The sequence below is a fragment of the Nanorana parkeri genome, unplaced genomic scaffold (genome assembly GCF_000935625.1).
Source record: "Nanorana parkeri isolate BGI_ZX_2015 unplaced genomic scaffold, ASM93562v1 scaffold1477, whole genome shotgun sequence".
Classification (NCBI taxonomy): Eukaryota; Metazoa; Chordata; class Amphibia; order Anura; family Dicroglossidae; genus Nanorana; species Nanorana parkeri.
The window spans coordinates 146,943-161,551 of record NW_017307745.1 but is presented as its reverse complement, the minus strand read 5'-3'; the positions used below and the strand labels follow the sequence as shown (position 1 = coordinate 161,551).

Sequence of the window (14,609 nt, the reverse complement as noted above, 5' to 3'; positions counted from 1 at the left end):
TGCTTCAGATTCTGTCTGCTCCAATTTTGATAAATTCCCCCCCAAAAGCACTTAAACAAGAACTCCAAGAATTTTTTTTTAATTAATCCATTTGATGGGGATACCCCAGCACTGCATAGGTTAAGTGTTCGTTTGTGTCTAGGTGCTGGAAAAAAAAAGTTATACTCCCCAGACCAATGATGGGCTCGGGAGTGTTCGCAGCTCCACGTGCTGAGCCCGCCAGGAAGCTGACAGCACCAATCACAGGCTCTGAGACATTTCCCGATCTCTGCAGCTGCGGACCGGGAAAATATCTCAGTACCTGTGATTTGGCGCTGCGCGCTGTCAGCTTCCTGGCGGGCTCGGCACGTGGAGCTGTGAACACGCCCGAGCCCATCCTTACTTGTGACCCATGTCTGGAACATCTCTCCCCTCCGCTGCAGTGGTCTAAGGATCCTAGTGTCATCACGCTCTATACACTGTGCATATACAGACATAAGAAATGCCGAGCAGCAGCCCATCTGTGTAGCGGAGGAGACAGTGATCACAGAAGCAGGGAGCCGGCTTACATGGTCTGGTGAGTTTACCTTTTTTTTTTTAGAGCACCTGAAAAAAAGCAAGCACTTAACCCTTGCAAAGCTGGGGTAGCCCCACTGCAAAGGTTAACATTTTTTCCTGGAGCCCTTCTTTAAATGGTAATCTATCAGCAGCTCAGCTCACCCTCACAGAGCACCTGCTAGATTAGAGATGGGAAGGCTGCTGGTGATGGCGGAGCACAACTTCTAATAGAAAGATTGAATGACTTCAGTGCTTCTGTAAATTGTGAGGATGGATTGCTACAGAAGTCAGTGGAGGCGTGTCTTAAACCTAAACTCCCGCAATATGAAAATATTACCCTTGCAGCATGGCTCCTAGTCCTGCACTGCAAGGGTTAAATGCTTGCTTTTGCCTAGGGTCTCAGTAAAAAAACACTTTCACTGACCTTATAGCAACAAACCCGGAACTCACCTCTTTTTTCCGACACTCCAGTTTGTGGGTAGGCACTCCAAGTCCTCACTTACAAAGCAGGACCAGTGCTCCTGCATTGTATGTGATGACATCATAGCTGTGACTGTGGGTTGGATTGGCAAAGAAAAGTGGGTGCGGGGGAACAGTCACATGGAAGGAGGCGTCTGTGGAAGTGAAGGATAAGCTAAGTAAACTTGCTTTCTAATGTTACCCTAGACAAAAATGTGTATTCAACTCTTCCAATGCAGAGGGAACCCTCAACCAGGAAGTTTCAAGAAGAGTCAGAAGTTGCTCCCTTCACATGACCCAATGCCTTATGTCACATTCACCCAGACTGCATGTCACCTTGCAACATTCTAACGCTTACACATGGAATTTCTATACAACATGACACTCAGATGCCACAGGCATAACATCATGGCTATTTTCAGTCCCATCATACAACATATCTCTGAGCTGTTGCGCAAAATCTATAATTGAATGATATCATAGGTAATCAGAGTTACAAGAATAATTAGACAATATATTCCCATAATAGTTAGGAATAAAATAAGGGCATCACAGGTTTGAGTTTACACAAGACCTCTGGCCATAATTATTCTTAACCATTGCAGTGGGGTTACCCCCGCACTGCAAGGGTTAACTGCTCATTTTTGTCTAGGGATTTAAGTATAAAAAAGTGACTTACCTGAAACTTGCAGCCGGCTGGCTTTTAGACCGGTCCCTGGAGACTGTCTTCTCCTCTGCTCTGGCGATGGTATGTCCCACGGCGTCCTCACGCCCTATGACTCACAGGACCTTAGACAGCTGGATCAAAAGGGGAGAGAGGCGGCAGGGATTGGTCTAACAGCCAGTTGGCTGCGAGGTTCAGGTGAGTAAAACTTTTAATTTTTGTCCCTAGACAAAAATGAGCATTTAACCCTTGCAGTACGGGGATAGCCCCACTGCAAGGGATAAGAATAATTATGCCCGGAGGTCTTCTATTAACAACTGCTATAAACTTTCTTAATCAAAAACCCAAATCCAGAAGTCCTTCTTTTCTGCCAGGTGTTACTGCTATCTGTGCCCCTATTGAAAAGATATCATCCACTTCCTGTCCCGGTAATCAGATCGGAGACAGGAAGTGAGATACAGTCTCCAAGGGATAACAACAAAAATAAGCACACCTTTTTAGTAGAGTGGGGAAGAGTTACAACCTCCTTTTTTAATTGCTGACTGTGTTTTCTCATCTTGTTGACCCCTTTTCTCATTATATTTGCCCTGGTGTCCCCAGAACAGGAGGTTTGAAGAAAAATCCCTAATGGAGTCACAGTATGACAGATAAGTCTCTGCTACCTTATTTAAAAATTCATAAAAACTTTTGAGTAGAGTTGGGCTGTAAAGTTCAGTTGTTTATACTAATTTACCACACTCTTGCATTCCTATAAAGAGACTGCTGTTTAATCTACAAAGTATAAAACCCATGGCATTTCTTTTTTTATACCGTTTAAATTTAGAGCTACCAAGCTTCCCTATGAAAAAGGGCACATAGCGATCACTTTAAAGTCAGTGTTCAGCATAATAAATTACAATGGCTGAACTGACTTCAACTTAAAAATCACATAAGTCTGCATACTGAATACACATACACAGGAAACTCACCCATTATCGGTTGACCAAATCAAAAACTCAGCATCGCAGTTACAAATATGATTCGTGCCAGCAGCTAATCCCGGAAGAATTAAAAACCACGTCAGCTGGAAAGCTCAGACCCGCAAAATTCAGTCACAGCTACCCAGTAAAAAGCAACTGTGCCCAGTGGTTTAGCATACAAACTACAGAGGGTCAGTTTTAGACCTGGTTTCTGAGTTTAAAAATAATATCAGCAGCTATTTTTGCACATTGCGTCCATTCAAAAATAGATAGGCATTTTGGTACCGAGTAACTGCCACAATGTAAATCTTAAAGTAGACTTGTTACTTTAAATCTATAACAAGGAATAAAAAGGAGTAACCCAGAGGTGTAAGCACTAATGTTTATAAGAGTGAGTGAGTACTATGGATGGCTCAATTCCTGGGGTGCTCTTAAAGGCAACTATCCACACTTTTAAACATTTTAGTTTAGTCCCGAACTGGGCCCATTCCTCCTGCATCCCCTATTAGCCAATGTGGCCACCCATTACAGTGATGGCCCAACAAATTGTGAAGCAGGTTGGGTTAGCTTAGGACTAAACCTGGTGCCAAGCAGTGTTAGACTTTGCCTGCTACAGTACCCAAAATTTAGGGCACCCAGGGTAAACATTAAGACATTAGAACAGATGTACAGGCACGTCCAAGTTTTGGTTTTATAACTTGCGTAGCATTTGAAGTGTCAGATGTATTTCAACGGTAAGGTAAATATATATATAGTATTGCTGTATATGCCTGCACATGCAAAAACTGATGCATTTTGTGCCTGCTTACAGTAGAGCTATGCCCCTAAAACACAGACGCACTTGCTGTGAGCCTCAGGAGTTAGGCTGGCCACATTCATTGGAGCTGAATATAAGAGTCAGCGAAAATGAAACTGTTATTTGGAAACGTGCACTGAATAAATGTGAGGTATTGGCCCCATGGGCTGGAGACTGGGTTCTAAGGGGGTTAACACATGTGCTGGGTGTGGAGGAGTTATTGCACACATGCTGGGGACCGACTGCTAAGGGCTAACATGCCTGCTTGTTAACTGGCTCCTGAGGGGTAAATTCTCACGTTCTGGATACTGGCAGCTGAGAGGTGAATGCACAACAAACAAAAGAATAGGTGCTAAGGTTAAAGATTGTGCATTGGGTCCTGAGTGCTGAGGAGTTAACCTATATATGCTGCGTACTGGGTGCTGAGGGGTTAACATACATGCCTGGGCACTAAGCACTGAGAAGATTATACACCTGGGCTGAAGGGTTATCACTTAGACAAAGAGGAAAGGACGCTGAGGGTTTAGCGCACCTGAGTTGGGGACTTGGCACTAAGGGGTTAATGCTTATATGCTGGGGGTAGGTAACCGAGAGGTTATTGCACACGCGTCTGAATATTCTTTACTGAGGGGTTGATGCACATGATCTTTTGAAGCAGATCACCCCTCAGGTCACTGAGGGGTTAATGCTTATATGCTGGGGGTAGGTGACTGAGTGGATAAAGTAGTATTAAACATTTAATCTTCTCAATAATGAACCCAGATCAAAGAAATATACATTGCTCAGCAAAGTAATTACATTGTTGCCCAAGCACTTACAGTCATCATAGTTTGAAACAGCTGGCTCCAAATCTCTCAGCTCAGCTTCCCTGAACATCCTGTCCAGTATAAGAGACAGCAGAGTCTCCAAGTGCTGTCCATCTACTAGCTTGGAGGAGGGAGAAGAGATCAGGGTAGTGGCTTGCCTTGCCCTCCCTGTGTGTTTAGGAAGACACACAAAGCTTAATAGCACACTCAGGGGTGGCTAAATTTGACTCTGCAAGGGAAATGGGCCACCCTGAAGAGGATATCAGCACCATTGCTAAGGGGACCAGCTGATTCTGCAGGAAACCAAAACATTTAAACATCAAGGAGCAGCATTCATTGTAAGTTTATTATCACTAACGCTTCTTCTGTGGCAGCTAATCACTGATAGGATAATGCACATACACTACGGAATGGATATTGATGCACGGACTATGTTGGTGTAAAACTAGCTAGAAATCTCTGTGTAGTGGAGGGGCATCTTACTTCTGGCATGGATACTGTAGTGAGGTGTGTGCAGGGGACAGGATACAGAAATAATACCCAACACACACAATCCTGGACTACACACACACCATTGTCCCTAAAATACAATAAGAAATTTGCTTCTGCAGAGGGAGGAGAGGATAGAGAGTGCTGCTGAACTGAGCTTCACTCTTAGGCCTTGTTCACACCAAATGCAGAGCAGATCTGCATGAGTTTCTGCACACGCAGTGCAGTGGGTTGTGCTGCGTTTTTTGCCGTGTTTTTGAGGCCATTTTTGGTTAAAAAAATATGTTGGTTTTTTTTTTAGTTGAAAATGGGCTTTCAGTGCGTTCCAGGGCAGTTGCATGCGTTTTTGATGCGTTTGCATCTGTATTCTGGAGGTGTGATCCCACTGGGGAAAGGCCATTCTGTTTGCTCAAGGTGTGATCCCACTTGAGAAAGGCCAATCTGTGTGCTAGAAGTGTTATCCCACTGGGGAAAGGTAAATCTGTGAGCTGGAGGTGGGATCCCACTAGGGAAAGGCCAATCTGTGTGCTGGAAGTGTTATCCCACTGGGGAAAGGCCAATCTGTGTGCTGGAAGTGTTATCCCACTGGAGGCCAGTCAATCTGTGAGCTGGAGGTGGGATCCCACTGGGGAAAGGCCAATCTGTGAGCTGTAGGGGGAGTCTCACTGGGGAAAGGTCAATCTGTGTGCGGGAAGTGTTATCCCACTGGAGGACGGTCAATCTGTGAGCTGGATGTGGGATCCCACTGGGGAAAGGCCAATCTGTGAGCTGGATGTGGGATCCCACTGGGGAAAGGTTGATCTGTGTGATGGAGGTGGGATCTCGCTTGGGGCCTGTCAATCTTTGAGCTGGAGGTGGGATCCCACTGGGGAAAGGCTGATCTGTGTGATTGAGGTGGGATCTCACTGGGGAAAGGCCAATCTGTGTGATGGAGGTGTGATCTTACTGGGGAAAGGCTGATCTGTGTGATTGAGGTGGGATCTCACTGGGGAAAGGCTGATCTGTGTGATGGAGGTGGGATCTCACTGGGGAAAGGCTGATCTGTGAGCTGGAGGTGGGATCTCACTTTGAAAGGCTGATCTGTGTTCTGGAGGTGTGATCTCATTGGGGAAAGGCCAATCTGTGTGCTGGAGGTGGGATCTCGCTGGGGGCCTGTCAATCTTTGAGCTGGAGGTGGGATCCCACTGGGGAAAGGCTGATCTGTGTGATTGAGGTGGGATCTCACTGGGGAAAGGCTGATCTGTGTGCTGGAGGTGGGATCTTACTGAGAAAAGGCCAATCTGTGTGCTGGAGGTGGGATCTCATTGGGGAAAGGCCGATCTGTGTGCTGGAGGTGGGATCTCACTAGGGAAAGGCCGATCTGTGTGCTGGAGGTGGGATCTCACTAGGGAAAGGCCGATCTGTGTGCTGGAGGTGGGTTCTCACTAGGGAAAGGCTGATCTGTGTACCAGAGACACAGCTGAAAGAAGAAAAAAATATTATTATATGCTAGTCATTGTTAGTACTATGTTATGAATATTTTATAGAGCTATCCTAAAGTATTTGCATTGAAAACTGATTTCCCCCAGCAAAAAGACAACTGTGTTGTTATTAAAGTAGCATTAGGCCCCGTTCACATATAGCGACTTGTCGCGCGATTTCGCACATTTTTGCCGCGCGATATCGCGAGAAGTCGCCGGCCAATGATATTCAATGGAGCTGTCTTAACTCATGTCGCGCATCGCTCGTCGCGGTCGCAAGTCGCTTCTACCGGACCCTTTTTTCGGCGGATTTTGCGCGATTTTGCTTTTTTTCTATGGAGCCCGACGGAGAAGGTCGCGCTACCGTCGCTGGAACGTCGCCCCGAAAGTCGCGCTATCCCGGCCGCTTACATTTCATGCAAAGGTGATCATGAAAAAAACCAAACCTTTAATATAACTTTAACCTCCTCCTGTCCGGCCATTGTAGTTAAACGGCTGGACAGTGGCTTCTTGGATGCGGGTGGGCGTTTTTTCTGACATCCCATCCCGTCCCGCTCGTGCCTGCTGCTAGGCTTGGATCAGCTTGGAATGTAAACAGCCAGCGATGGCCGTTTACATACAAGCGTTCGGACGCCCGATCGCTTGTAATAGGCGTGCAGGTGTGCGGCCCCCCCGCTCCACCGCTGCTGGCAATCCTGAGCTCCGCTGTGCCCGGTGTGAGCCCGGGACCAGCACAGCAGCTCTGTGACCGGAGTTCAGTACACGATCTCCGTTTGATCTCCTCCTTTTCGGAATGCAGGAAGTGATGTATATTGCATCACTTCCGCATTCCTCTGTCACTCTCCGGTACAGAAGCCGGAGAGAAGCTGGTGAAGCAGATCTCTGCTTTATCAGCTTCTCTGGGGGTGCCTAGGTGACATTAGGGGTCTTAGAGACCCCTGATGTCTCCATAAAGAGGACTTGTCACTGCAAATTGGCTATCACATAGGTTCTTGTTAGCCCCCTATGTTGAAAGGCTGATCTGTGTGCTGGAGGTGGGATCTTACTGAGAAAAGGCCAATCTGTGTGCTGGAGGTGGGATCTCATTGGGGAAAGGCCGATCTGTGTGCTGGAGGTGGGATCTCATTGGGGAAAGGCCGATCTGTGTGCTGGAGGTGGGATCTCACTAGGGAAAGGCCGATCTGTGTGCTGGAGGTGGGATCTCACTAGGGAAAGGCCGATCTGTGTGCTGGAGGTGGGTTCTCACTAGGGAAAGGCTGATCTGTGTACCAGAGACACAGCTGAAAGAAGAAAAAAATATTATTATATGCTAGTCATTGTTAGTACTATGTTATGAATATTTTATAGAGCTATCCTAAAGTATTTGCATTGAAAACTGATTTCCCCCAGCAAAAAGACAACTGTGTTGTTATTAAAGTAGCATTAGGCCCCGTTCACATATAGCGACTTGTCGCGCGATTTCGCACATTTTTGCCGCGCGATATCGCGAGAAGTCGCCGGCCAATGATATTCAATGGAGCTGTCTTAACTCATGTCGCGCATCGCTCGTCGCGGTCGCAAGTCGCTTCTACCGGACCCTTTTTTCGGCGGATTTTGCGCGATTTTGCTTTTTTTCTATGGAGCCCGACGGAGAAGGTCGCGCTACCGTCGCTGGAACGTCGCCCCGAAAGTCGCGCTATCCCGGCCGCTTACATTTCATGCAAAGGTGATCATGAAAAAAACCAAACCTTTAATATAACTTTAACCTCCTCCTGTCCGGCCATTGTAGTTAAACGGCTGGACAGTGGCTTCTTGGATGCGGGTGGGCGTTTTTTCTGACATCCCATCCCGTCCCGCTCGTGCCTGCTGCTAGGCTTGGATCAGCTTGGAATGTAAACAGCCAGCGATGGCCGTTTACATACAAGCGTTCGGACGCCCGATCGCTTGTAATAGGCGTGCAGGTGTGCGGCCCCCCCGCTCCACCGCTGCTGGCAATCCTGAGCTCCGCTGTGCCCGGTGTGAGCCCGGGACCAGCACAGCAGCTCTGTGACCGGAGTTCAGTACACGATCTCCGTTTGATCTCCTCCTTTTCGGAATGCAGGAAGTGATGTATATTGCATCACTTCCGCATTCCTCTGTCACTCTCCGGTACAGAAGCCGGAGAGAAGCTGGTGAAGCAGATCTCTGCTTTATCAGCTTCTCTGGGGGTGCCTAGGTGACATTAGGGGTCTTAGAGACCCCTGATGTCTCCATAAAGAGGACTTGTCACTGCAAATTGGCTATCACATAGGTTCTTGTTAGCCCCCTATGTGATAGCAATAAAGTTAAGTGAAAAAAAGGTTTAAAAAAAATGAAAAGTTACAAAAAAAATGAAAAGTCACATATAAAAGCAATAAAAAAAAAAAAATGTAAGTCCCCCGCCCCCCACATACAAACATGCGTCGAGTGCGCCTATGTGCAAAAACGACGATTGCATCCATTGTGCCGCACATGTTACATATCGCCGCGAACATCGGAGTGAGAGCAAAAATTTTAGGACCATCAATCACTGACAACACTAAACTGATGAGTGGTAAAAGCTTTTATAGCGTCGCCTATGGCTAATTTTGGGCATGGTAATTTTTTGCGAGTACGCAATTTTAAAGCTTGACATGTTTGGTGTCTATTTACCCGACGTGACCCCGTCTTTTATATTTTACCAAAAATTTGGGTGATATTAAATGTTTTATAACATAACGTAGGGAAAACAGGTTTTTTTTAAATTTTCGGTACTTTTTTCATTGTATAGTAAAAAATAAAACCGCAGTGGTGATTATATACCACCAAAAGAAAGCTCTATCTGTCCCCCAAAAATGGTATAAAATTCATTTCAGTACAGCGTTGCATGACGGAATAAATGTCAGTCAAAGTACCGCAGCGCTGAACACTGAAAAATGGCCTGGCCAGGAAGGAGGTGTAAACACCCCGGTCAGCAAGTGGTTAATATAAGGTGAAGCCTTGCTAAAAGTATTTTTTTGTATATAGTAAAAACATATTGGTGGGAATTTATCATAACTGGAGCCGACAGAATCTGGAGCTGTTACCTATAGTAACCAAACAGCTTCTCTCTTCAGTTTGTTCAGTTAAGCTTTGAAAATGAAAGAGGGAAGCTGATTGGTTGCCATGGGCAACTGCTCCAGATTGTGTCTGCTACAGTTTTGATAAAGTCCCCTCATTTGATTTGGCATATAGATGTAAGAAAGTATTCAATTTCCTTTCTATTGCAAAGAATTACCACCAGACACCCAATGGCATGAAACATTATTCAAGATTAACTCAAGCCTGGACGTTAACTAAGATTGCGGCCTTTACTTGTATATAACAAAAACAAAACGTAAAATCTTTTTAACATAAAATGTTGAAACAGTTTAAAGTGATCTATATCCACTCCTGTTCATTCATAATTGTGGTTATAGTAAACACACAATGCTCTCATTTTATGAATGAACAGGAACACTCATAGAGGATTCCTGTTCATTGATAACAGGGGATACAGAAAAAGAGATTGAGAACTCTGTGTTCTAAATCTCTTTTTCTATTTTAAAAGGGAAATATCAGAGGTCTGTTTAGACCCCTAATATTTCCCCGAAGCCCCTAAAAGCAAAGTAAAAAATGAAAATATTTAATAAAAAATGAATAAATAATTACATTTTTTAAAGTTTATAAAAAATAAATAATATAATATTTGAAAAAATTTAAATAAAAACATTTCCGGTATCGGTTTCGGCCTGACAATTTTTTTAATTTCGGTTTTTAAATTTCTATTTCGGTGCACCTCTAGTTATTGTAACATGCATTGTGACATCATCTCTCCTTGCCACTAATCATATACATACTTGTGTATGAATTGCTATTCAATGGTCCATTATGTATTCATTGCCTTCATCAAAGGAAGTTCAAGTGGCAAGATTTCAAACACAAATCTCTGCGGCCAAGTGGGTTTTAACGCTTTTTTAAACAGGTACAGTTCATATACACTGTCTGGCCAAAACAAAGTCACCACCTGGATTTAGCTAATTAAATAGGTAAAAGGTTGCTTACATATATTTAAAAAAAAGGTACCCCTGCACATATAAAAAAAATACTACCCCTGCACGTATAAAAAAATACTGCCACTGCACATATAAAAAAATACTACCCCTGCTCACTTCCGCATTCCTCTGTCACTCTCCGGTACAGAAGCCGGAGAGAAGCTGGTGAAGCAGATCTCTGCTTTATCAGCTTCTCTGGGGGTTCCTAGGTGACATTAGGGGTCTTGGAGACCCCTGATGTCTCCATAAAGAGGACTTGTCACTGCAAATTGGCTATCACATAGGTTCTTGTTAGCCCCCTATGTGATAGCAATAAAGTTAAGTGAAAAAAAGGTTTAAAAAAAATGAAAAGTTACAAAAAAAATGAAAAGTCACATATAAAAGCAATAAAAAAAAAAAAATGTAAGTCCCCCGCCCCCCACATACAAACATGCGTCGAGTGCGCCTATGTGCAAAAACGACGATTGCATCCATTGTGCCGCACATGTTACATATCGCCGCGAACATCGGAGTGAGAGCAAAAATTTTAGGACCATCAATCACTGACAACACTAAACTGATGAGTGGTAAAAGCTTTTATAGCGTCGCCTATGGCTAATTTTGGGCATGGTAATTTTTTGCGAGTACGCAATTTTAAAGCTTGACATGTTTGGTGTCTATTTACCCGACGTGACCCCGTCTTTTATATTTTACCAAAAATTTGGGTGATATTAAATGTTTTATAACATAACGTAGGGAAAACAGGTTTTTTTTAAATTTTCGGTACTTTTTTCATTGTATAGTAAAAAATAAAACCGCAGTGGTGATTATATACCACCAAAAGAAAGCTCTATCTGTCCCCCAAAAATGGTATAAAATTCATTTCAGTACAGCGTTGCATGACGGAATAAATGTCAGTCAAAGTACCGCAGCGCTGAACACTGAAAAATGGCCTGGCCAGGAAGGAGGTGTAAACACCCCGGTCAGCAAGTGGTTAATATAAGGTGAAGCCTTGCTAAAAGTATTTTTTTGTATATAGTAAAAACATATTGGTGGGAATTTATCATAACTGGAGCCGACAGAATCTGGAGCTGTTACCTATAGTAACCAAACAGCTTCTCTCTTCAGTTTGTTCAGTTAAGCTTTGAAAATGAAAGAGGGAAGCTGATTGGTTGCCATGGGCAACTGCTCCAGATTGTGTCTGCTACAGTTTTGATAAAGTCCCCTCATTTGATTTGGCATATAGATGTAAGAAAGTATTCAATTTCCTTTCTATTGCAAAGAATTACCACCAGACACCCAATGGCATGAAACATTATTCAAGATTAACTCAAGCCTGGACGTTAACTAAGATTGCGGCCTTTACTTGTATATAACAAAAACAAAACGTAAAATCTTTTTAACATAAAATGTTGAAACAGTTTAAAGTGATCTATATCCACTCCTGTTCATTCATAATTGTGGTTATAGTAAACACACAATGCTCTCATTTTATGAATGAACAGGAACACTCATAGAGGATTCCTGTTCATTGATAACAGGGGATACAGAAAAAGAGATTGAGAACTCTGTGTTCTAAATCTCTTTTTCTATTTTAAAAGGGAAATATCAGAGGTCTGTTTAGACCCCTAATATTCCCCCGAAGCCCCTAAAAGCAAAGTAAAAAATGAAAATATTTAATAAAAAATGAATAAATAATTACATTTTTTAAAGTTTATAAAAAATAAATAATATAATATTTGAAAAAATTTAAATAAAAACATTTCCGGTATCGGTTTCGGCCTGACAATTTTTTTAATTTCGGTTTTTAAATTTCTATTTCGGTGCACCTCTAGTTATTGTAACATGCATTGTGACATCATCTCTCCTTGCCACTAATCATATACATACTTGTGTATGAATTGCTATTCAATGGTCCATTATGTATTCATTGCCTTCATCAAAGGAAGTTCAAGTGGCAAGATTTCAAACACAAATCTCTGCGGCCAAGTGGGTTTTAACGCTTTTTTAAACAGGTACAGTTCATATACACTGTCTGGCCAAAACAAAGTCACCACCTGGATTTAGCTAATTAAATAGGTAAAAGGTTGCTTACATATATTTAAAAAAAAGGTACCCCTGCACATATAAAAAAAATACTACCCCTGCACGTATAAAAAAATACTGCCACTTAATATATAAATTGAAATAAAATACACAGCCCCCTCTCCTGCTTACCTTTTTTGCAGGGAGGAGGCTGTGATGAGCCACGATCGATTCCTGGTGCTCTAGTGGCGATTAGTGAGGTCTGCTGCAGACCTCACTAACACATCCGTTCTTTCGGCTGGAGCTCAGAACTGAGCTCCGGCTGAAATGATCTCTGTGCCGGGAGGAGAAGCTCTGCTGTCTGCATCCGATCAAGATGCAGACCGTGTAGCTGCTCCCGCAAGTCAGGTATGCGGTCCGTGACCGCGTACCTGACTTGTCTCCTGGCTGCGGGCCACATAGTACCGGCTCGCGGGCCGCAAGTGGCCCGCACTTTGAGACTGCTGCTATAGAAAGAACGTCTGTGTAGACTGTGACGGACTGAACCGTTACTGGGGCTGTTGGAGGAGCCTGGGGGCTAGCCTCCTTCCTACAGACTATGGGCCAATATGGGTCTGCCGTCTGGATCACCCAAGGAATCTTGGATTTATGTATGGCTGGGGCTGACCGGGTAAGGGGTTTGGCTGTACCGGGGCTGGGTAAAGCCATTGCTAGGATAGCGCGATCAAACGGCTTTCGTAAAACCCGAGCTCCTGGAACTCATTTTGGAACACTTTTATAACCTTCCCGGCTCCCTGAGAAATGTGTACATTTTATCCGGGATTATAACATTTCCCCCCGCCAAGGCATGTAGGAAAAGCTCATGTAGCCGGGCGTGTAGAACTATTTTTTAGACGCTTTTTCTTACAGCTGAATAATTCTGGACATTATTTCAGGTACGTACTGTATACCCCGGAGGAGGGGTGGGATTCAATTAACAGACTTTGCTGATAAGAACTGTCTGAGTGCCTGTTACTTGATTAGATTATGTGTTCAGTTTACCTTATACCAGTTTTAACTTGTTTTATTTATGTGCGTACATGCTTGGCAGAATGATGCTGTTGGGAAGGAGGTGGCAATGTCCAGAGAAAGGTATAAAGTGTGTGTTCTTGGTTCTAATAAACAGAGTTTGTGTTTTTACTTCAACATTGGTGTTGTCTGATGTTTTGGGTACATTTATATTATTTTGGGAGTTTTGTTTTTAGTCCTAATATACTGGTTCCATCCAATAATTAGGCAGGTTTAGAGCTAAGGACGCTGGAATTTGGGTTCCAATGGAGAGGAAGCTTCATAGTGACTGAGGCCGGTCCGTCACAGACCACAGCAATCATTTTTTTTCCCTTTTATTCTCACAGTGCAGTTTAGGAAAATGTAAATAAAGATCCTAATTGGCAGTTATGTAACAAAGACAGTTTCAGACATTTTGATAAGCTGGCAAAAGTGTTTCTAGGATGGACTTCGATGATGTATGAATGATGTATTGTGTCGGCCAACTCCAATGTTGGCAAAAATTCAGTGAAGAGTCATACAATGTACAACAGACTGTATACAGTGTGGCCATCTGGCATCTAAAATGTACAGCACAGTGTTAACAGTTTAGTAGTGTGGATTATATTCTGTACGGCACACTGTACATATTAGTTGAGTACTGTGAAATCTATAAAATATAGAACAAAGAAGTAGTGTAGAATCTACAATGTATTGTCCAGTGCACATATTGGATATTTGTGGAGTAGATAACATAGTGATTGCTAGTTAGTAGGTGCACATTGTCTTTGGCTTTACTGAATAAACCTGGTAATATTTTTCTCTGTTAAGCAAAGTGAACGATTTACCTTTTACAGAGCTGGGGGTTCCTGTAGTATTGGAGGACAGGCTTGGTGCTCCTCGGCAGGCTTGTTCCAAGCTGTTGTGTTGCTTTGCTAGCTGCTCAATAGTCTCTTCCAGGCGTGCTCTTTGCTCACGTTCATACTGTAAAGCACGGTGCCATTTGCGACTGTGGGTTTCCGCTAACTCCAAAAAGTCCCGACATGCCTATAAGAGAATTAAATCCTCAGGGCTTAATCTGTTTGTCTGAAGAAATAATGTACATGGTCACTACAAATCAATACATTAGCCGTGTGTCTCATTTTTTGAGATGGGACCCCTGTCAGTTTCTCTTTTGCTGTCTGTGCCATGTTTGATAAAATTACTTAACTGTCTAGTAATTGTCTCGTAATTACTTATCTTGTTCCAGAGACAAATGGGGGTTAATTTATAAAAGTTCCTGTTCACACGGCACTAGTGTCCCTAGATGGTACTGACGAGTATAGAAGTTTCCTATACTCGCCAGCCTATCTAGGAGTGC

The 14,609-nt window shown here is 43.5% G+C and overlaps 1 protein-coding gene across 1 annotated transcript in view; it reads right to left on the bottom strand.

Annotated features, from left to right (window-relative positions):
* LOC108798451 (oxysterol-binding protein 2-like) overlaps positions 1–14,609 on the bottom strand; it is a 199,984-nt gene that overhangs the window by 49,048 nt on the left and 136,327 nt on the right. Inside the window, exon 4 of the mRNA XM_018570208.1 lies at positions 14,098–14,296. Coding sequence (XP_018425710.1) covers positions 14,098–14,296 — 199 coding nt within the window. The remainder of the gene's footprint in view (positions 1–14,097; positions 14,297–14,609) is intronic.